The sequence below is a fragment of the Mobula birostris genome, chromosome 15 (genome assembly GCF_030028105.1).
Source record: "Mobula birostris isolate sMobBir1 chromosome 15, sMobBir1.hap1, whole genome shotgun sequence".
NCBI lineage: Eukaryota > Metazoa > Chordata > Chondrichthyes > Myliobatiformes > Myliobatidae > Mobula > Mobula birostris.
Genome location: NC_092384.1, coordinates 15,365,517 through 15,390,028, shown reverse-complemented (window position 1 = coordinate 15,390,028; position 24,512 = coordinate 15,365,517). Strand labels below are relative to the sequence as shown.

Sequence of the window (24,512 nt, the reverse complement as noted above, 5' to 3'; positions counted from 1 at the left end):
TAAGTGTCGATCCAGGTGACGCAGTTAGTTAGTTTTTGAGTTTGTAGATTTCCAGGTAGAACGTGTTGTGCCTCCATTTCTGTTGCGTGTTTCTTTTTGTGACGCAGTTTCATTTTTAAAACGGAAGGTGTGTTCTCTTACAAGATATTGTATTATTGGACTGGAAATTTGTGACTGGAAGTGCCAATTTACTCAATTTTGACACTTGAAGGGAGAGTGAAGAATTCATCGAAGGATCGAGAGAAGTTGGCATCGTTTGGCAGTTTAATAAAGAATCGACCTTATTGAGTCTTCGTTGGAGAGAACCTGCATCGAGATAACTCTTGCAAAAGGGCAATGAGTTCATGCAAAAAGGTGCTCTCTCTCTAAAGGAATTTAAGGTCAGTCGATTTAAACTGTTTATTTTCGGCATCGTGAATCCTGTGGACAGAACCAGCAGTAAAGGTGCGTCTGTGAAGAAATCTTTCTCCAGAGAAGTCTCTCCCAATTGAATGTGTAAAACTGTTGGACTTTCAAAGTTATCGCTTTAAGAACTATATCTGACTGTATCGCTTTAAGAACTGGTTTCACATTTAACGCTTTAAGAACCAGAGCCGAGTGGAGTTGGTGAACGGCTGTGTACCTGTTAACTTCCGGTTAAAGTTTTCCTTTGTTTTTTTTCCCTTATCGTTTATACATGTTTAATACATGTTTGGTTGGTTTTGATATAACCTGTCTCGATTGATAGTCATTATTGCCGGTTACGTAACATATCAAAGATACAAAGTACACTTAATATCAAAACATGTTATTGCTGACTACTTCTTACTTTGTGCTATCATGAAATAAATGCACCTAATTTGGATCATATACACTAAAAATGATCAGCGGAAATTCAGTGAACAAGCTCCTACCAGATTAACTGTATTTAACTAATTAAGTTGCCACTATGGTTGTGATTAGATCCTGTTGACAAGTAACTGATTAAATTATTAACACACGGTGCTCAAACCTGAATACTCTTTCATTTAAATTACTATCAAGAAAGATCTTTCTCATTATCATTGAGAGTTTATTGATTTGCCATTTTCAGAAGAGCACAAACAATAAAATGCCAGTAGTTAGTATTTTAACGAATCTGATAAATTAAAATATAATTTGGTTCTGGGTGTAAATGACTTGCTCAGTCTCTTCAGTGTACCAGTGACAAATGTTGCATATTCTCCAGGGACAAATAACAGCCCACATAACGTCTCCGAAAATATACTGAGAGCTGAGCCAGATGACCTCTCCTCTGCGTACTTCCTGGGCCCCAGGGTGGCCATCCTGCCCTTGCCCATTCCCAAAAGGAAGACTACTCCCCACCAGACTGGATGGCTAAAGATCAAGAGTGCTGATCATTCATTTGTTGATTCTTTTCTATTGACTAGTTAACCCTCAGACTCAAAAATGTTCACTAGTTTATGCTGAACAGCTCTTGCTGTGATGAAACCTGATTATTACAGGGTGATTCCTGTTGCCCAGGCTCCGTTCCCTTTGCACTGCTCAGATAAATCCCTACAATCCAGTCTTTCTTTGGCTAAGATCCTGCCCCATCACATATATCTGCTAACTACCTCTTCTTCAGAAAACATCTTGTTGACCAGTTACTGCCCAACTAGGTATTTTGCTTTTGGTAGCATAACTGTTGACTGGCTGTTACTCAGATTCAGTTCCTATTCTGACTACAGTTTCAAACTTTGAAAGACAGATTCAATTAAACCTACTGCTGAAAGGATCAACGCTGGATGGAAGTCCCACGGATTTGATCCGCCTGAGCCAAGGTCTTGTTTTAAACCGGCAGCACATCATTTCACAGTAGTGCTCCTCCTCCTTCTCTTCCTCCTCCTTTTTCTCCTCTGGGGGTGGGGCAGGAGCTGCCGGAGCCGCCTTCGAGGGTGCTGTGGCATTATGTAAACAGGGATATGAGTGAGTGGCTCTAACAGAATAAATTAATAGAAAAAGTGCTTTTATATTCTGCCCATCGTGACCTCATGAACTTCCAAAGGAAGAATGGAAGAATATCGTTAGAGTGATCAATCTGTTTGCATAGAATGGACAGTTTAAAAAATCTTATTTTGTAAATTATATCAATAAGACATGTTTAAGTGAAGAGAATAAGTAAAATTGAGTAAGCATGCTTGGTTAGACAGTGCCATTTGGCTTAACAGCATGTCTACAGGGAAATATTACCCACCTCTACAGATATTCACCAGTTGGAGATTGTTTGGAATTTCTGCACCAATAGAAATGGGAGTGGCTCCACCTTCCTCTGGCTGGGGTCATTCAGGTGGAAGGTTACGTGACAGAAACAACCACTGAGGCTGTGCTAAGCGCCTTCTGTCAGGCGTATTTATATTCTTTTTTAACTACGCTCCTCACTTAAAGATGTATTTTATATGGTGTTATCCACAAAAGGAGAAAAAGATGTATTTGCTATGCAATAGAAACAGATTATTCTTTCACAATATGACAGCTCACTAGTCACTAGTACAACTTTTAAAGGGAAAATAAGCAATTAATAATTAAATAATAATTATGATCAAATGCTTCCAAATCTTAAGAAATTCTTATATGAATTAGAAACCAAATTTAAAAACACAACAGTGAACCACAATGATGGCATAAAAATGAAAGAAAATGTGCAGGAGATTGACCAGTTCAGTAACTGAAACATCAACTCTGCATTTTCTCCACATCTCTCTCCCCTTCCCACCCTCCCAAACCCCTCACCCATACACATCCACAGAGCTCTCTCCCTGGCTGTAGGCATCAGAGAGCATCCAACCTACTAAGTACTCAAAGTACAGTCAGTCAAGTTAGCACTGTGCTCCAAACTCTCCTGTCATGTTTGCTACTTCTTGTGTTCTTCCACATCCATTGTCTGTCGTGTTTCCTGAGACACTCTTGCCTATCAGCCAGTGGTCCAGACAGACCATAAAGTAGAGCCAGTTGACCATTTCACACTTCTGAACAGGTCCATTGCAACCATCATGTCCCGAACTCAATCCCAAACTCCCCTTTACTTACATGCAGTTGGGCTTCCCTCATCCTCGGATGCATCAGGGTCAATAAGCTTTTCTTTGACTTGTTCCGTTCGTTCTTTAAAGAGTTTAACCAATTCCTGGAGGCGCTCGTTAACAATAGCACTGGTAATGCTTGATGTTGAACCCTGCTGAGATCTGAAACTGAGGAGTTAAGCTGCATTTAGTCACTTTGATTTTCCAAATAGGTTATGATATGTGCCAGTGTTAAAACTGTAACCTAAATGGCAACACCAAAAACAATTACTGTATATCAAAGTACAATCCAAGGGCTTCATTATTATGCATATCAGTTGTCACCTATCAAAATGTCCTGGACAGTCCCAGAAGATGGAAAAACCGCAAATGCAGTGCCACTATACAAGAAAGGAGATGGCCAGAAAGCAGGAAACTAAGGGACCAGAGGGCACATCCTCAGAACACAAGGATGTCCCTTTAGAACAGAGATGAGGAGGAATTTCTTTAGCTAGAGGGTGGTGAATCTGTGGAATTCATTGCCACAGAAGGCTGTGGAGATGAGATTATTGTGTATATTTAAAGCTTGATTAGTAAAGGTGCTAAAGATTACATGGAGAAGGCAAGAAAATGGAGTTGAGAGGGAAAATAAATCAGCCCAAAATGATCAAATGGTAGGGCAGACTCAATGCACCAAGTGGTCAATTCTGTTCCTTTATCTTATGGTCTAAATAGGTCCCTGGGTCCTGGTACATGAAACACAAAACAGCATGTAGTAAGGGCCAACATTCAATGATTCAATGGTCCATTAGTTTTTCCAACTCATTGCTATATAGGAGGGATTAGAGGGTTACCCTGATAGGTTTAGGCAAAAAAAAGAAGGTAGAAATATTGAATATAGACAATAGCATGAACTGATGGGAGAGTGGACTATTCTTGTTCATGGAGCTATGAAATATTGCCCTTGGATACTGGCATAGTCATTTACCATTTAGCACTACCAACACACCCAACACATAGTCTCTGGCTCTGTCATCTTTCAGCCCTGCTGTTTTACTGTTGGCTTTTCATCTGGCAAATGCCTATAGCTGCTTAACCTGTTGGTGTAAGATGCTTGTCTTTCCAGCACTAGGGACCTCACTGACAACGATCACAGCTCCTTCATGTTGGCTTCCAGCCTCTGCCTCAACTCAGCACTGCAGCACTGCTCCATCATTGAAAGCTGCAGTAAGGGAACAGGAGATCCAGCCAGAATTCAAGAAATCCGGCTGTCCAGGAAATTCAGATTCTGCCTTTGAGTGCCAGTCAGAAGTAAATATGTGTGCCCTAAATAAACCAAATCAAATCTCAGGCTATGAATATTAAAAGTAACTGATTAAATAATTAATGTCATGCCATCAGGCTATGATGCCCTGTTCTCTCCTTGCTGTCCTACATTGTTGAGTTTTCTGAAGAATCAACTACATTATTGGGTCTGAAGTCACATATTCTGAAGTCTTAGGAGCTTCTGTAGATATGTAGTGGACAGCGTAATGACTGACTGCATCAAACACCAATCCCTTTGAATGGAAAATCTTATAAAACATAGTGGATTTGGCCCAGTACATCACAGACAAAGCCCTCCCAACCATTGAGCACATCGACATGAAACACTGTTGTAGAAAAACAGCATTCATCATCAGAGATCCTCACCACCCAGGCCATGCTCTTTTCTTACTGCTGCCATCAGGACTCACACCGCCAGGTTTAAGAACAGTTACTACCCCTCAACTATCAGGATCCTTGAACAAAGGGGATAACTACACTCACTTGCCCATCCATTGAGATGTTCCCACAATCAATGATCTCACTTTAAGGACTCTTCATTTTGCTATTTCATGTTCTCATTATTTATTGCTATTTATTTATATTTGCATTTTCATAGTTTGTTGCCTTCTGCACTCCAGTTGATCTTTCATTTATCTTGTTATAGATTTGCTGAGTACGTCCACAGGAAAATAAATGTCAGGGTTGTATATGGTGACATATATGTACTTTGATAAATTTACTTTGAACTGTGAACATATAGGCTAGTCCATATAGGCTGTACGGATGTTGGATTTCCTGCTCCCTGTTTCACTCTCATTGGCTATTTTATTGAATTAATTTAATTTAGTATTTACATCTTCCAAGGTACACCTAAGACAAATTACAGTCCTTCTACAGAAGGTCAGATCCTGATGATCAAGGTGAAACTTGTTTAACCAGCTTCTGTTTCACACTGGTAATTTCACAGCACCAGTAATACTGTACTTCATGTTTAATCTTGTCAAATTCAGAAACTGAATAACAAAGCTGATTTCAGGGTGCCTGAAATCTGCTGGATGGTTGGGTGCCAATGTTGGCTCTGCACAATGTCCCAACTCTACACCCTCTAGAATCACAGACTTGCCCTTTCAATGTTACTTCAGTCCACACCCTTTGATAGATTACAGGAACAGTGATGGAAAGGAACAGCATCAAAAATAAGCAGCAGGAAAAACCTGGACAAAATCAATCATTGAACAACTGTTGGTCAAAACAAAAAAAACGATGTCTTACTGACCTATCATCAACCTGAAGACTTGTTTGGCTTTGCCAAGCTTCACCGTGTAACTCCTGGGCTGGCTGCTCTGCACTGGCTTCATGGGATGGTGGCTTATTTCTGTTTAACGAAAAAAGCGTAATTAATGCTTATTGTTCATAAACAATCAAAATAATTCAGTCCAACGACTATCATGTGCAGCTTGGGGAGCACTGGAGGAAAGTGGCAATGCTAATTCAACAACAGATGCCTCATTTCATCAACATGAACCTTCACATCCTGGCTAAATAGTTCTGTGTGATTGAAAGCTCAGGAAGCCCGCACGAGCTGAAATGAAGCAGCATTAGGAAATGTAACTGTCTGAGCACCTGGCTCTAGTTGCAACTACAGTTTAATAGCTTGCTATGGTAGACTGAAACTGCAGCAAATCATGTTCACCAACAAACTCTGCTCCAGTGCACACAAACACAAAGTTCACATCCTCCATCAATTTCACCGGGGAAAAATAAATTAATCATATTATATGTAGGGTGAGCGATTGCAGAGCTCTGCAATGCAGAGGGATCTGGATATCCTTGTGCATAATTTTCAATAGGCTATAGGATACTGGTTGTCTTGTGTACAGGATTGATCTTCTTACTTAAGATTGCAGTTCAGAGAAGGTTTATTAAGCTAATGATTGGACTGTGTAGATTGTCTTGGGAGGAACAGTTGGGCAGATTAGAGGTGAAAGGTTACAGGGAGAGTTGAAGTTACAATTAGATCAACTATGATCTTATTAAATGGCAGTGCAGGCATGAAGGACTGAGCAGCCTACTCCCGCTCCTGATAATTATGTTTAATTCTTTCCAAGAAGGACATAAATTCTCCACGCTTAATTGGAAAGTACCTTGAATGCAGCATTGTTTTATGACTTGACCTAAGGTTAAAGCTAAGTGGTTCAAAGTAACAACAATCTTCTACAAGCAGAGTATTCCAGATGGATCTGCGGCTGTGACAGGTTTTTGCCTTTGAAAACCCCAGCCTCCAGATACATTTCCCCTTGAACAATGAATGCATAGAAAGTGAAACAATAAAAATGAAGAAATTACTGTTCCACTGCAACATGGCATGCTATTTGTCTAATATTACTTTTGCACTACTGTATTGCACTTTCTTCTAATAACACTACTGCTTATTCCTGGTCAGTAATCACGGTGTTCTATATTGTACAGGTTCTACCATTAATATGCTCTATTTCATACATTTTCACTACTACAAAACCAGGAGCTGGTCACTTACTCCAAATCCTTAACAGAACTGAAAGCATAAAGCAAAGCAGAAACAAAATAATGAGACTGTCCATGAGAGTTAAGCATTATGTGGATAGGTGGCTATGAAAGAGAGCAGCTGAAAGTGGCATGTGGGAGCAGTTGTGATTGATTTGACACAGAGGAGCTGACATTATTTGCTATGTTTTATATTTCACTGAAATCTAATGAAAATAGAAAGGTCTCTGTTTTCCAATAATAAAATGGACTAAGAAAACTTATGGTAAGTAAAAAAGATGCTGTCTGAAAAATGTGGAGAAAGCCTTTTCTCATTTCTAAGTTTTGCTGGCTTAACCAATTAAACTCAAGCACCCATTGTGTTCCCAGCCCTTGATTGGGACAGAGCTCTGTGGGTTTAGTTATGGGGCATACACCTATAAGGAGAGCATATGTAAATAACAATACCACAAGTAAAGATGTCTCAGAAACCTACTTTTACTGCCTTGATTATAACAGTTCTGTATCTGTCACTGTAAAAGGTTCCTACGTGATACACATCTTAGTTTCTTTTGAGGTTATCTTTTGTGACAAGGTGTTGAAAAAAACAAGTAAATTAAATCAATAACCTATGAAAATTCCTCAGCCTCTTGCAGTTCTTAATTGTTCTAAATATAATGAAGTATTTTCTGCTCTCTGTTTTTATTTCAGCTCCTTTATTTGTACATTTATTATGTTATGTTATAATTTTTTAGGTACCTCTTACAATGCCTTTGATGCATCTGTCCTTTCCATTGTTCCTTTAAAACTAATGAATCCTGCACTGAGCAACATTGTGCCCTCAGCTTCTGGGCACCATTATTAAGGAATGCGATGCTATGTCAGCAGACAGTTAAGAGACTTTTCTTAATCTCAGCAGAGAAAACAACAAGCTTACTATAATTTCTAGCTTCTTTTCAATTCATTACTGATAATTTTTTCATTGTGAAATCATACTATTCCTTTATACTACCGATGTAAAATATGTTATATTCATCATGATTAAAAACTAATTTCATTTGCCTGTTAAATTGCTAAATTAATCTAAATTTTTCCATGAAATGTTCTCATCTTGACTGATTCTCATATACTTTTCGGATGGTGAGTGAATGACCACCTCCGACGCCTTTGCAAAGTTCCATTTCACCTGTAAAACCTGTCACTTCTACACCGAGCATTCATCATTGTTTTACTGAATTTTATTTGTTACTGCATTCCAGCCATGTGCTCTTCATTTGTTCTTGGCTGCCAACTTGATCTACATATCTCTAGTCTGATGTCACCTGGATTGAAAATACTAATCCATATACAAGGAACTCCAGCAAGTTGACCTTACTACTGGGTTAATTTCCAAATACTCATTACCAGTTGGTGCTCATACCTTCGTGTTGCCTTGTGGACGTTGGGCACTGCAAGTGTCCTGCTCTTGCTTGTTGAGGAGGGTGACTCAATTGGAGGCAACTTATTCTGTCCTGATTTTAAAGAATCCACTTCAGAATCCACATCTTCAATTTTCACTGAAGGCCATGAGGCATTAGAAGGCTCTAATAAAGTAAAGAGGGGATTATGATGGTCATGAAGAGTTGTTACTCTGTAGTATCCAGGACATCTTCAAGAAGTGGTGCCTTAGGCAGACGGCATCCATCATTAAGGACCCCCATCACCCAGGACATGCCCTCTTCACATTGTTACCATCAGGAAGGAGGTACAGGAGCCTGAAGGCACACACTCAACAATTCAGGAACAGCTTCTTCCCCTCTGCCATCTGATATTTAAATGGACATTGAACCCATGAACACCACCTCACTATTTCTTTATTTGTTTTCTTGCACTACTTATTTTAACTTAACTATTTAATAGACAAACATTACTTAATGTAACTCAGCTTTCTCTCTATTTATTTATCATGTATTTCATTGTACTGTTGCTGAAAAGTTAATAAATTTCATGACATATGCCGGTGATATTAAACCTGATTCTGATTCTGATTTTAGACACCCCCCTCTATGTTTAAATATTCAATGCCTTCCCAGAGATCTGGTTGGTGAATTGCTATCACCTCCTAATAGTGCTAAATGCAGAGATGATACCTAAGCAAGGATAACATTACTTGGGGGCGAGAGAAAGGGGCTTCCAAAATCGTAGACCCAAATCAAAGTGACCTGCCCAACATTACAATTCTTAACCCCAAACTAAACACCAATAATTATCCTAAAGCACACATAACACATAATAACTAAGCAATTAAGTTGGGGCCTGTTTGTGATATACATAAATGATTCAGATGAAAATGTAGATGGATGGATAAGCAAGTTTACGGGTGACATTATGACTTGTGGAGTTGTGACAGCGTAAAGGACTCCACAATCGCAGGGTTGATGAATCGCAGGGTTCTATATTGCATACATACTTTAATAATAAATATACTTTGTCTAACAAAGAAAATAAATTAGTTACAGATACGGATGGAGAAATGGCAGATGGAGATTAGTTTGGGCAAATATGAGGTGTTAATTTTTGAGAGGTCAAAGGAAAAGAGAAAGTATACAGTTAATGGTAGACCCTTTAATAGCATTCAGGTACAGAGGGATGCTGGGATTCAGCTCTATTGTTTACTGAAAGCACCTGCACAAATGTATAAGTGGAAAAAAGGCAGATGGCATGCTTGCCTTCATTGAGAAGGGCAGTGTATAAGAGTAAGAAAGTCATGCTTTATCTATATTAAACTTCAGTGGAGTATTAAGTGTTCTGATTGATCCATTACAGGAGGAGTGTGGAGACTATAGAAAAGGTGCAGAAGGGGTTTACCATGATGTTCCTGGATTAGAGGGTGTGACCAATAAACAAAGATTGGACAAATTTGTTCTCCCTAGAGCATTGGAGGCAGAACGGAGACCTAACAAGGGTTTTTTCAAAAAATTATGATAGTCAGAATCTTTTCCCCACGTAGGTACTAATGACATGGGTAGGATGAGTGACGAGATTCTGCAAAGTGAGTTCAGGGAGTTAAATGCTAAGTTAAAGGGTAGGACCTCCAGGGTTGTGATCTCAGGATTGTTACCTATCCCACATGCTAGTGAGCCCGGAACTAGGAAGATTTTACAGTTTACACATGGTGAAGGAGTTGGTGTAGGAGGGAGGACGTAAAATTTGTGGATCATTGGGCAGGTGGGACCTTTAGAATATAGCACATAGAATAGTATAGCACAGTACAGGCCCTTCGGCCCACAATGTTGTGCCGACCCTCAAACTCTGCCTCCCATATAACCACCCACCTTAAATTCCACCATATACCTGTCTAGTAGTCTCTTAAACTTCAGTAGTGTATCTGCCTCCGCCACTGACTCAGGCAGTGCATTTCATGCACCAACCACTCTCTGAGTAAAAAACCTTCCTCTAATATCTCCCTTGAGCTTCCCACCCCTTACCTTAAAGCCATGTCCTCTTGTATTGAGCAGTGGTGCCCTGGGGAAGAGGCGCTGGCTATCTACTCTATCTATTCCTCTTATTATCTTGTACACCTCTATCATGTCTCCTCTCATCCTCCTTCTCTCCAAAGAGTAAAGCCCTAGCTCCCTTAGTCTCTGATCATAATGCATACTTTCTAAACCAGGCAGCATCCTGGTAAATCTCCTCTGTACCCTTTCCAATGCTTCCATATCCTTCCTATAGTGAGGTGACCAGAACTGGACACAGTACTCCAAGTGTGGCCTAACCAGAGTTTTATAGAGCTGCATCATTACCTCACGACTCTTAAACTCTATCCCTCGACTTATGAAAGTTAACACCCCATAAGCTTTCTTAACTACCCTATCTACCTGTGAGGCAACTTTCAGGGATCTGTGAACATGTACCCCCAGATCTCCCTGCTCCTCCACACTACCAAGTATCCTGCCTTGGAGTTTGTCCTTTCAAAGTGTACCACTTCACACTTCTCTGGGTTGAACTCCATCTGCCACTTCTCAGCCCACTTCTGCATCCTATCAATGTCTCTCTGCAATCTTCGGCAATCCTCTACACTATCTACGACACCACCAACTTTTGTGTCGTCTGCAAACTTGCTAACCCACCCTTCTACCCTGACATCCAGGTTGTTAATAGAAATCATGAAAAGAAGAGGTCCCAGAACAGATCCTTGTGGGACACCACTAGTCACAACCCTCCAATCTGAATGTACTCCCTCCACCACGACCCTCTGCCTTCTGCAGGCAAGCCAATTCTGAATCCACCTGGCCAAACTTCCCTGGATCCCATGCCTTATGACTTTCTGAATAAGCCTACCTTGTGGAACCTTGTCAAATGCAGAAGGGATGGCTTGCACCTGAACTGGAGGGGGACCAATATCCAAGCAGGAAGATTTGCTAATGTTGCACAGTGGGGCTTAAACTAGAGTCGCAGAGGGATGGGAACTAGAGTGCCAGAATGGTTAGTGGAGAGGTTGTGGAGACAGATGTTGGTAAGACTGCAGACAAAGTCAAGAATCAAAAGGTTGGGCATAGTGCGATCAGTGTCCCGAGTTGCATATATTTCAATGGAAGAAGTATCATAGGAAAGGCGAATGAGCTCAGGGTATGGATCAACACCTGGAATTATGATGTTGTAGTCGTTACTGAGACTTGCTTACAGGAGGGGCAGGACTGGCAGCTCAGTATTCTGGGGTTCCATTGTTTTAGATGTGATAGAGCAGGAGGGATTAAAAGAGGAGGGGTGGCGTTATTAATAAAGGGAAAATGTCATGGCAGTGCTCCATCCCAGACAGACTGAAGAACTTGATTAGTGAGGCATTATAAGTGTAAATGAGAAATAAGAAAGGAATTGCCTCGTTAATGGGGGAAATTACAGACCACCCAACAGTCCAAAGCATTTAGAGGAACAAATTTGTGGAGAGATTGCAGACTGTTGTAAGAAACATAAGATTGTTACAGTAGGTGGTTTTAGCTTTCCACATGTTGACTGGGAATCCTATACTGTAAAATGACTAGATGGATAGAGTTTGCCAGATATGTTCAGGAAAGTCCCCTTCATCAGTAGGTAGAAGTCCCAACGAAAGAATGTGTAATATGGGATCTGCTATCAGGGAATGAGACAGGGCAGGTGAAAGAAGTTTGTGTAGGGGAACACTTCGCATCTAGTGACCACAATGCCATTAGTTTCAAATTAAATATGCAAAAAGATAGATCTGGTCCGTGGATGAGATTCTAAATTGGAGAAAGGCCAATTTTGATGGTATCAGAAATGATTGGGATAGGCTGTTTTCTGGCAAAGGTGTACTTGGTAAGTGGGTGGCCTTCAAAAGTGAGAAATTTTGAGAGTACAAAGCTTGTACCTGTCTGCTAGAATAAAAGGCAAAGACATGTAGGGAACCTTGGCTTTCAAGAGATATTGAGGTCCTGGTTAAGAAAAAAAGGAGGTGCTCAGCAGGTATAGGCAGGAAAGAACTAATGAGGTACAAGAGAACGTTTAAGAAAGAAACCAGGAAGGCTTAAAGAAGGCATGAAGTTGCTCTAGCAGACCAGGTGAAAGAGAATCCTGAGAGATTCTACAGATATTTTAAGAGTAAAAGGATTTCAAAGGACAAAATTGGCCCTCTGGAAGACCAGAATGGTAATCCATGTGTGGAGCCGAAACAGATGGGGGCGAACTTAAGTAAATTTTTTTGCATCTTGTTTTCTCAAGACATGGACACGGAGTCTCTAGAAGTGAGGTAAAGCAGCATCATCTTCATGGACGCTGTACAGACTGCAGAGAAGTGTTTGCTATCCTGAGGCCAATCAGGGTGGATAAATCACCAGGCCTTGACAAGGTGTTCCCTTGGACCCTATGGGTTGTAAGTGCAGAAATTGCCGGTGCCCTAGCAGAGATATTTAAATCATCCATAGTGACAGGTGAGGTACCAGAAGATTGGAGGATAGCCACTGTTGTTCTGCTGTTTAAAATAGGCTCTAAACAAAAACCAGCAAATTAAAAGCTGGTGACTCTGACCAAGGTTGGGGGTGTAGTGGACAGCAAGGAATGCTACCATGGCTTGCAGAGGGATCTGCATCAGTTGGAAAAATGGGCTACAAAATGGCAGATAGAATTTAACACAGACAAGTGTGAAGTGTTGCACTTTGGGAGGACAAACCAGGGCAGGACTTAAAATGGTGAACGGTTGGGCACTGAGGAGGGGTGTAGAACAAAAGGATCTGGGAATACAGGTCCATAATTCATTGAAAGTGGTGTCACAGGTAGATAGGATTGTAAGGAAAGCTTTTGGCACGTTGGCCTTCATAAATCAATGAATTGAGTACAGGAGATGGGACGTTGAAGTTGTCTAAGACATTGGTGAGGCCTAATTTGGAGTATTGCGTGCAGTTTTGGTCACCTACCTACAGGAAAGATGTAAATAAGATTGAAAGAGTAAGAGAAAATTTACAAGGATATTGCCAGGTCTGGAGTACCTGAGTTATAAGAAAGGATTGGATAGGTTAGGACTGTATTCCTTAGAATGTAGAAGATAGAGAGGAGATTTGATAGAGGCATATAAAATTATGGGGGGTAAATGCAAGCAGGCTTTTTCCACTGAGGTTGGGTGGGACTATAACCAGAGGTCATGGGCTAAGATTGAAAGGTGAAAAGTTTAAGGGGAACATGAGGGGAAATTTCTTCACTCAGAGCATGGTGAGAGTGTGGAATGAGCTGCCTGCACAAGTGGTGCATGTGAAAGTTTAAGAGAAGTTTGGATGGGTACATTGATGGTAGGGGTATGGAGGGCTACAATCAATGGGAGTGGGCAGTTTAAGTGGTTTTGGCATGAAGTAGATGAGCCAAAGGGCCTGTTTCTGTAATGTACCTCTCTATGATTCTGTGACCCGGGGTAGAAATGTCAAACACCAGAGGACATTCTTTTAAGATTAGAGGGGAAGTTTAAAGGCCATGTGAGGAGTAAACTTTTTTACACAGAGGGTGGTAGGTACCTGGAGTAGATCACTAGTGGGTACAAGTGGAAACAGGCAGATTGGTGGAGTTTAAGAGTTTTTAGATCAATGCATAAATATGAAAGGAATGGAAGGATATGGATAATACACAACAGGAGGAATTTTAGTATAAATGAACATCAAGATCAGCACATATCATGGGATGAATGGGCTGCCATTATGGTCTTAAGAAAATGTTGGTTGACCAGAAAAATGGCTTCAGGCCGCAGCAGGAGCTAGAGGCTTACAGGCCAGATATTGACCATGAATGCATATCACAGACCACAAGGATGTTCTTAACACACAGGATTCAATCTAGGCAATCACATGCAGGTATACAAAACCAAGTAAAATGCACAAAACGGAGATCATGAAACACAAACAGTACACATAATGTTCACCTATACAATGCAATGGAGACCACTCCTCGGGCAAGAAGCTGGGGTTTATGACACCAGATGTTTGCCTCCTAGGGCTAAGTGGAGGTAGCCGAGAATTTGAGGGACGGTAGCTGGGTACGTTGGGCAATTCTAAAGCATACTGGGAATTGGGGGAGGAGCATCCAGGAGTCAGCGGCATATCACGAACGAGATGGACTAAGGCTATGTCGGTTCTTCGTTTAGACATGATGCTGGTTACTAGGCACTTCTAAGAATGTGCATCAACTTGTACTGACAATGGCTCAGCACAGAGTGTCTGCAACTAAAGAGCAAAAGCAGGTTTCAGTCAAAAGCAACATTTGACAGATGATGGAAACCCCAAATAAAAACAAAGGATGATGATGAGCCTGCAAGTATCTGTAGACAGAAAAGGAGTTAACATTTTGTGTCCAGTATCTGCATTTTTTAAACTTTTCAGGTCAGTGATCTGTTCTGAAGACAGTTCAGTGCCGAAGTGTTAACTAGGTTTCTCTCTCCACAGATGCTGGCTGACTTACTGAGTATTGGTAGCATTCTCTGTTTTTATTGTAGGTTTACATATTGAGTTGGAGATTAAATACTGCTTCCTAGACAACATAACACACAATACAACGTTCACTGTACTACAAGTATAATTTACATTGCCTTTCATGTTTTATGGATCTAATCTCAGCCATTGCAGCCCACCACACCTCATAGCATAGCATACATCACATCTCAAACTGTCCAATACTTTGCATCACATCACATCTTAGACTGTACCATACATTACTTCAGACTGTAACACACTTTACACCTCAGACTGTAACAGACATTTCACCACAGACTGTACCAGATATTTCACCCCAGACTGTAACAGGTATTTCATCTCAGACAGCATCACTTGTCAGACTGTAACACCTAAAGTGTTTTGCATGAAAGAATTCCCACCCTGTTGAGACAGATCTGACCTCACACTGTCCAAAGGCACATGTAGCCATGCAACACTGATGTAATTATTAATAACCCCAATCATTCTTTTGTGCTAAGCAATGCTGTTAGGACACTTACCTTCTTGTTCTAACTCGGGCTTCAGAACCTCCTCCTCCTTATTTAAAATGTAAAAGTAACAACATAATTATTATGAAAAAGTAAATATTTTCAAATGATTGGAGATGCAGTTTCTCTACAAAATATATTCCAAATTTCTTTCATTTATTACTATTATTGAGACAGACATTTAAATAAGAAATGCATGGAAGGATATGGTCCTTATGAGAGCAAATATGGTCCCTATGAGGGTTGAGGTTCTAAACTGGAAGAAGGCCAAATTTGAAGAAATGAGAAAGGATCTAAAAAGTGTGGATTGGGACAGGTTGTTCTCTGGCAAAGATGTGATTGGTAAGTGGAAAGCCTTCAAAGGAGAAACTTTGAGAGTGCAGAGTTTGTATGATCCTGTCAGGAATAAAGGCAAAATGAATAAGAATAAGCAACACACATCAAAGTTGCTGGTGAACGCAGCAGGCCAGGCAGCATCTCTAGGAAGAGGTGCAGTCGACGTTTCAGGCCGAGACCCTTCGTCAGGACTAACTGAAGGAAGAGTGAATAAGAGATTTGAAAGTTGGAGGGGGAGGGGGAGATCCAAAATGATAGGAGAAGACAGGAGGGGGAGGGATGGAGCCAAGAGCTGGACAGGTGATTGGCAAAAGGGATACGAGAGGATCATGGGACAGGAGGTCCGGGAAGAAAGACAAGGCGGGGGGGAGTATCCCAGAGGATGGGCAAGGGGTATATTCAGAGGGACAGAGGGAGAAAAAGGAGAGTGAGAGAAAGAATGTGTGTATAAAGATAAGTAACAGATGGGGTACGAGGGGGAGGTGGGGCATTAGCGGAAGTTAAAGAAGTCGATGTTCATGCCATCAGGTTGGAGGCTACCCAGACGGAATATAAGGTGTTGTTCCTCCAACCTGAGTGTGGCTTCATCTTTACAGTAGAGGAGGCCATGGATAGACATGTCAGAATGGGAATGGGATGTGGAATTAAAATGTGTGGCCACTGGGAGATCCTGCTTTCTCTGGCGGACAGAGCGTAGGTGTTCAGCAAAGCGGTCTCCCAGTCTGCGTCGGGTCTCGCCAATATATAAAAGGCCACATCGGGAGCACCAGTCGCAGTATACCACCCCAGCCGACTCACAGGTGAAGTGTCGCGTCACCTGGAAGGACTGTTTGGGGCCTTGAATGGTGGTAAGGGAGGAAGTGTAAGGGCATGTGTAGCACTTGTTCCGCTTACACGGATAAGTGCCAGGAGGGAGATCAGTGGGGAGGGATGGGGGGGACGAATGGACAAGGGAGTCGCGTATGGAGCAATCCCTGCGGAAAGCGGGGGGGGGGGGAGGGAAAGATGTGCTTAGTGGTGTGATCCCGTTGGAGGTGGCGGAAATTACGGAGAATAATATGTTGGACCCGGAGGCTGGTGGGGTGGTAGGTGAGGACCAGGGGAACCCTATTCCTAGTGGGGTGGCGGGAGGATGGAGTGAGAGCAGATGTACGTGAAATGGGGGAGATGCGTTTAAGAGCAGAGTTGATAGTGGAGGAAGGGAAGCCCCTTTCTTTAAAAAAGGAGGACATCACCCTCGTCTCATTGACTCGTCTCGTCTCGTCCTCCTTTTTTAAAGAAAGGGGCTTCCCTTCCTCCACTATCAACTCTGCTCTTAAACGCATCTCCCTCATTTCACGTACACCTGCTCTCACTCCATCCTCCCGCCACCCCACTAGGAATAGGGTTCCCCTGGTCCTCACCTACCACTCCACCAGCCTCCGGGTCCAACATATTATTCTCCGTAACTTCCGCCACCTCCAACGGGATCCCACCACTAAGCACATCTTTCCCTCCCCCCCCCTGCATTCCGCAGGGATTGCTCCCTACGCGACTCCCTTGTCCATTCGTTCCTCCCATCCCTCCCCACTGATCTCCCTCCTGGCACTTATCCGTGTAAGCGGAACAAGTGCTACACATGCCCTTACCCTTCCTCCCTTACCACCATTCAGGGCCCCAAACAGTCCTTCCAGGTGAGGCAACACTTCACCTGTGAGTTGGCTGGGGTGATATACTGCGTCTGGTGCTCCCGATGTGGCCTTTTATATATTGGCGATACCCGACGCAGACTGGGAGACCTCTTTGCTGAACACCTACGCTCTGTCCGCCAGAGAAAGCAGGATCTCCCAGTGGCCACACATTTTAATTCCACATCCCATTCCCATTCTGACATGTCTATCCACGGCCTCCTCTACTGTAAAGATGAAGCCACACTCAGGTTGGAGGAACAACACCTTATATTCCGTCTGGGTAGCCTCCAACCTGACGGCATGAACATCGACTTCTCTAACTTCCGCTAATGCCCCACCTCCCCCTCGTACCCCATCTGTTACTTATTTTTATACACACATTCTTTCTCTCACTCTCCTTTTTCTCCCTCTGTCCCTCTGAATATACCCCTTGCACATCCTCTGGGTCTCCCCCCCCCCACGACTTTCTTCCCAGACCTCCTGTCCCATGATCCTCTCATATCCCTTTTGCCAATCACCTGTCCAGCTCTTGGCTCCATCCCTCCCCCTCCTGTCTTCTCCTATCATTTTGGAACTCCCCCTCCCCCTCCAACTTTCAAATCTCTTACTCACTCTTGCTTCAGTTAGTCCTGACGGCCTGAAACGTCGACTGCACCTCTTCCTAGAGATGCTGCCTGGCCTGCTGCATTCACCAGCAACTTTGATGTGTGTTGCTTGAATTTCCAGCATCTGCAGAATTCCTGTTGTTTAAGAATAAGCAACCTTGGTTCTCAAGGGATATTTGAACTCTGATGAAGAAGAAGAGAGAGATGTATGACATGTATAGGAAACAGGGCACATATAAGGAGCTTGAGGAGTATAAAAAGTGCAAAAAATACTTAAGAAATAAATCAGGAGATCTAAAAGAAGACGTAAGGTTGCTTTGGCAGTCAAGGTGAAGGATAATCCAAAGAGCTTCTGCAGGTATATTAAGAGCAAAAGGATAGTAAGGGATAAAATTGGTCCTCTTGAAGATCAGAATGGTTGGCTATGTATGGAACCAAAAGAAATGGGGGAGATCTCAAATGGGTTTTTTGCATCTGTATTTACTAATGAAACTGGCATGGAGTCAATGGAAATAAGGCAAATAAGTAGTGAGGTCATGGAGCCTATAAGATTGAAGAGGAGGAGGTGCTTACTATCTTGAGGCAAATCAGAGTAGATAAATCCCCAGGACCTGACAGGGTATTCCTTCAGACCTTGAAGGAGACTAGTGTTGAAATTGCAGGAGCCCTGGCAGATATATTTAAAATGTCGGTATCTACGGGTGAGGTGCCGGAAGATTGGAGGATAGCTCATGTTATTCCGTTGTTTAAAAAAGGCTCTAAAAGTATTCCGGGAAATTATAAGCTGGTAAGTTTGACATTGGTAGTAGGTAAGTTATTGGAAGGAGTACTAAGAGATAGGATCTACAAGTATTTGGATAGACAGGGACTTATTAGGGAGAGTTAACATGGCTTTGTGCGTCGTAGGTCATGTTTATCCAATCTATTAGAGTTTTTCGAGGAGGTTACCAGGAAGGTGGATGAAAGGAAGGCAGTGGACGTTGTCTACATGGACTTCAGTAAGGCCTTTGACAAGGTCCCGCGTGGGAGGTTAGTTATGAAGACTTAGTTGCTAGGAGAGGTAGTAAATTGGATTAGACATTGGCTCAATAGAAGAAGCCAGAGAGTGGTAGTGGAGGATTGCTTCTCTGAGTGGAGGGCTGTGACTTGTGGTGTGTCACAGGGATCGGTACTGGGTCCATTGTTATTTGTCATCTATATCAATACCAATAATGTGGTAAATTGGACTAGCAAATTTGCTGATGATACAAAGATTGGAGGTGTAGTGGACATTGAAGAAGGTTTTCAAAGCTTGTAGAGGGATTTGGACCAGCTGGAAAAATGGGCTGAAAAATGGCAGATGGAGTTTAATACAGTCAAGTGTGAGGTATTGCACTTCGGAAGGACAAACCAAGGTAGAACATACAAGGCAAATGGTAGGGCACTGGGGAGTGCAGTAGAACAGAGGGATCTGGGAATACAGATACAAAATTTCCTAAAAGTGGCGTCACAGGTAGATAAGGAGAGCTTTTGGTACATTGGCCTTTATAAATCAAAGTATTGAGTATTAAGAGTTGGAATGCTATGGTGAGGTTGTATAAGGCATTCGTGAGGCCAAATTTGGAGTATTGTGTGTAGTTTTGGTCACCAAATTACAGGAAGGATATTAATAAGGTTGAAAGAGTGCAGAGAAGGTTTACAAGGATGTTGCCGGAACTTGAGAAACTGAGTTACAGAGAAAGGTTGAATAGGTTAGTACTTTATTCCCCGGAGCGTAGCAGAATGAGGAGAGATTTGATAGAGGCATATAAAATTATGATGGGTATAGATAGAGTGAATGCAAGCAGGCTTTTTCCACTGAGGGAAGGGGAGAAAAAAAACCAGAGGACATGGGTTAAGGGTGAAGGGGGAAAAATTTAAAGGGAACATGGGGGGGGCTTCTTCACACAGAGAGTGGTGGGTGTGTGTAATGAGCTGCCAGATGAAGTGGTAAATGTGGGCTCACTTTTAACATTTAAGAAAAACTTGGACAGGTACATGAATGAGAGGTGTATGGAGGGATATGGTCCAGGTGCAGGTCAGTGGTTCGGCACAGCCAAGAAGGACCAAAAGGCCTGTTTCTGTTCTGCAATGTTCTATGGTTCTATGGTTCTAAATGGGATTTATGCAGATGGCAGAGAGGTTTCCATGGATGTGCTGAACCAAATGCTTCAAAGAATCTGTGACTTTTATTTGATATTGAATGATTCATGCACTTTTAAGCACTATTTTGCGTTGTACATGTAGATGCATATGTGCACACACTGCCTGTGTGTGGGCAGGGGGAGAGGGAAGGGATTTATTGTGTGTTATCGAATCATAGTAATTTAAACTCAGAAGGAAGCAATTCACACAGGGTAGACAATCAAGTAAACTAGTCCAATCTCACTTCCCAGACTTATGTATAACCTTGTAAAATGAGGCATATCAAGTCCTCATCTAAGTATTTTTCACATGTGCTGTTTCTACTTAAAAAAACAACTTTACTCTATCTTTCTTAATAAATAAGATTCTTGAACTCTGGTAGCATTCTCATAATCTTTCTCTGCACCTGTTCTGGTGGTGGCACAGATTTACTGGAATCTGGAGACCAAACACTCACCATTGTCTCTTACGTTCATTCACCATTGTTCTTGGGAATTGGAGGCAAGCACCAGTGGCCTCGAGCTGAGAAAGGTTAGAGAGTATGAGCCCATGATCAACTCCATTTCTCACCGATCTCACCAATTGAAGCGTAGAGGAATTTGGAAGTGAGAGAGTGTTCAGAACCGACCACTTGCTCGCTGCTGTGACAGATCACTTACTGCTGCTGGATAAGCCATCTGTGTGTGACACATCTTGGAAGGGTTCTGCGATCGAGTGATGTCTCTCTCTCCCTTGAAGCTGTCGGTGGATATTACTGAAGTTCTGTGATTTATGAATTGAGCCAGCACCTCTTCCCCAGGGCACCACTGTTTAATACAAGAGGTCATGGCTTTAAGGTAAAGGGTGGGAAGTTCAAGGGGGATATTAGAGGAAGGTTTTTTACTCAGAGGGTGGTTGGTGCGTGGAATGCACTGCCTGAGTCAGTGGTGGAGGCAGATACACTCGTGAAGTTTAAGAGACTAATAGACAGATATATGGGGGAATTTAAGGTGGGGGGTTATATGGGAGGCAGGGTTTGAAGGTCAGCACAACATTGTGGGCCGAAGGGCCTGTAATGTGCTGTACTGTTCTATGTTCTATGTTTAACTGTGGACTCTGTTACTTCTATGTTTTTTACATTCTGTGTACTTGCCCGTTCTTCCTTGTTCCTGTTTGGAGTGATTTGTTAGTTTATTTTGTGTATGTGGGGGGTTGTTGTGGGTTTGGGGATTGATGTTCTTGTCGTTTGGAGAGATTTGTTAGTTTTTTGTGTGGGGACATGTTGATTGTGTTGCGCTTGCGAGATTGTTTCTTTTGAGTAGGAGGTTGCTGTTTTTCTTTGAACAAACTCCACAGTTTTCTTTGCCTCGTGGCTATCTGGAGAAGATGAATCTCAGAGTTGTATACTGCATACCTTCTTTGATAATAGATGAACCTTCGAACCTTTGAGATGGCATTGAGCTACAATGTCCATCAAGATCATAGCTCAGATATAGTTGTTATTTAGGTTCATAGGGATAATTTTGGGGACAGTGAGGGGAGTTATGGCTCAGGTTAGGGCTTAGGGACAGGGATGAGGGAGCATTAGAGGTCAGAGGTAATAAATGAAGAGTTAGGGGCAGAAGCCAGAGTTCAGAGACCCGGTCAGTACACTGCACTGTTGAAGGCCAGCAATCCTCAAGGGCAGATGTAGGGTCAGCAGGCATGGAGAATAAAGGCCAGTGATCCTTGTGGTCAAGGACCAAAGTCAGTGGGCTCCAGAGATAGGTCAATGACACCCCAGTTTGCCAGGCCGGTGAGTCCTGGTGTTGAAGCTTCTTGTGAGTCCAGGGTCAAGGCCTGGAGGTCAAAGTCCCATGATCAATGAGTCCTGGGGTTGACACCTAGTGATTGGCAAAGTCCAAGGTCAAAGTCCAAAGGGCAGAGAATCCCAAGGATAATGCCTATAGTCTGAAGACTGAAATTGACGAGAGGTTGAGGGTCAAAGGTCAAAGCCCCTGGGTCAGATTGTCCAAAGGTTATAGGTCCAATATCTGTGACTCTGTGTCTGGACCAAGGACTGGAGGTTGGAGGCCCAGAGACAGCCTGCACTTGGATTGAAGGTGTGTGTGTGTGTGTGTGTGTGTGTGTGTGTGTGTGTGTGTGTGTGAGTGTGTATTTGTATGTGTGTGACATTGTGTGTGTGTGTGTGTGTATGTGTGAGTGTGTGTGTGTGTGTGTGTGTGTGTGTGTGTGTGTGTGTGTGTGTATATGAAAGGGGCCTGTTTTGCTGTTGCTGTTTTGTTGTTGTTGTTGCTCGTGTCGCTAAATACTGTGGATATGCTACACTGGTGCTGGTATGTGTGACAACATTTGCGGACTGTCCCCATCACATCCTTAGGTTGTGTTGGTTGTCAATACAACACATTTCACTTTATGTTTCCATGGCATATGATCTAAATCTAAATCTAAATCATCATGGTTAAGGTATGACTTTTGTGTGCTTATAAATGAAAGTGTCTCATATGCCTTTATTATCTATTTTCCTTTCTACCCTGAGGAATCTGTTGTCATACATTCTCAAGATCCTATAATTTATTTTGTGTTTCTTTGCCTTGTTTGCTTTCCCCAAATGCATTACTCTATATAAAATCAGTTCAGTTGTTAGTCTCATGCTCAGTTGACTACACAATTTACAGTTTTCTTCCTATCAGCTGTTAGGTCACTTTGTTGTATTATTGTCAAATTTCTCCAGAGTTGATGTTAAGAAAGAGGATACGCTGGAACTTTTGAGAACATTGCAATAGATAAGTCTGCAGGGCCCAAAAGGGATATACCCCAGGTTACTACAGAAAGTGAGGAAAGAGATTGTTGTGCCTTTGGATCCTTGCATCCTCACTCTCCACAGGAGTAGTGGCAGAGGACTAGAGGGTAGCAAGCGTTATTCCTTTGCTCAAGATAGGTAATAAGGATAAAACTGGAAATTATGCATTTGGCGAGTCTTACATCGGTAGTGGGCAAACTGTTGAGCAGGATTCTTAGAGACAGGATTTACAAGCATATGGAGAAATAGTCTGATTAGGGATGGTCAACATGGCTTCATGAGCCTGACTGAGTTCTTTGAGGATGTAAATCAAATTGATGAAGGCAGTGCAATGAATGGTGTACCTCTATAAAACCCTGGTTAGATTGCACTAGTGGATATTTTGTTCAGTTCTCATTAGAGGAAAGATGAGGAAGCTCCACAGAGAGTAATTACCAGGATGATGCCTAGATTAGAAAGCATGAGTGAGCAAAGACTTTTCTCTTTGGAGAGGATAAGAGGTGACTTGATGGAGGTGTAGAAGATGGTTAGAGACATAGATCTGAGTGGACAGCCAGATTCTTCCCAGGGCAGAAATGACTAATATGAGGGGATAACTTTAAGCTGTTGGGGGGAAGTATAGGGTAGAGGTCAGAGGCATAATTTTTTTACACAGAGAGTGGAAGGTGTATGGGATGTGCTGTCAGGGATGTTGGTAGAGGCACGTACATTAGGGACATTTAAAAGACTCTTAGATAGGCACGTGGATGAAAGGAGAATGGAGGTCTATGTGAGGGGGAAGGGTTACATTGATCTTGGAGTAGGTTAAAGGGTTGGCACAATGTTGTGGGCCAAAGGGCTTGTATTATGCTGTACTGACCTGAGCAGATACTATTTTGTCACTTTTTAACACAGCTCAGAATGGGACTCATCGTAATACCACATCAGAGGGATTGCACTTTGTCAGTGCAACATTCTAAAATAACAGTCTAGGCTGTTACTCTGAAGTCAGTAACTTAGGTTGACGACCTTCACCATTCAAGAGTTAAGGGTGATACTAACTGCACTATTATTGCTCCTTTGGAAGATACCAGACTAGCTGGCACACTTTGACACTGTTCCCATGTTAGTTTCAATTTGAATATTTTCCCTTATTTTGCTTGGTATAATTCTCCTGTTGTTAAAGAAATCTTTCAATCTGCTGTAGATACAGTATGAGATCATTAATATAACCCACAAGGGGATGAATCAAGGATTTCATCCTCAAGGCTAATATTACCATTCAACAGGATAATTACCCCATCAACCCCTTACCTCATGTTGGTGACTAGCTTCAGCAGCTTCAATTAATTGATATTCGACCACTTCGTCATAACATGGCTGCACAATCTGCTCTGTCCCCTCAGGGCAGACACTATCCTGGTCACTACAAAACACAAGAAACAAAGGCTCTAACACTTAAGACTGTAAGACCATAAGACAAAGGAGCAGAAGTCAGCCATTCGGCCCATCGAGTCTGCTCCACCATTTTATCATGAGCTGATCCATTCTCCCATTTAGTCCCACTGCCCCGCCTTCTCACCATAACCTTTGATGCCCTGGCTACTCAGATACCTATCTATCTCTGCCTTAAATACACCCAGTGACTTGACCTCCACTGCTGCCCGTGGCAACAAATTCCATAGATTCACCACCATC

The 24,512-nt window shown here is 42.3% G+C and overlaps 1 protein-coding gene across 1 annotated transcript in view; it reads right to left on the bottom strand.

The window, feature by feature from the left end:
* The window catches only part of LOC140210387 (cyclic nucleotide-gated channel beta-1-like), a 91,215-nt gene that overhangs the window by 44,898 nt on the left and 21,805 nt on the right, over positions 1-24,512 (bottom strand). Inside the window, exons 6-11 of the mRNA XM_072279305.1 lie at positions 24,129-24,240; positions 15,292-15,328; positions 8,248-8,410; positions 5,602-5,700; positions 3,049-3,200; positions 1,746-1,919 (exon numbers count right to left, since the gene is read on the bottom strand). Coding sequence (XP_072135406.1) covers positions 1,746-1,919; positions 3,049-3,200; positions 5,602-5,700; positions 8,248-8,410; positions 15,292-15,328; positions 24,129-24,240 — 737 coding nt within the window. The remainder of the gene's footprint in view (positions 1-1,745; positions 1,920-3,048; positions 3,201-5,601; positions 5,701-8,247; positions 8,411-15,291; positions 15,329-24,128; positions 24,241-24,512) is intronic.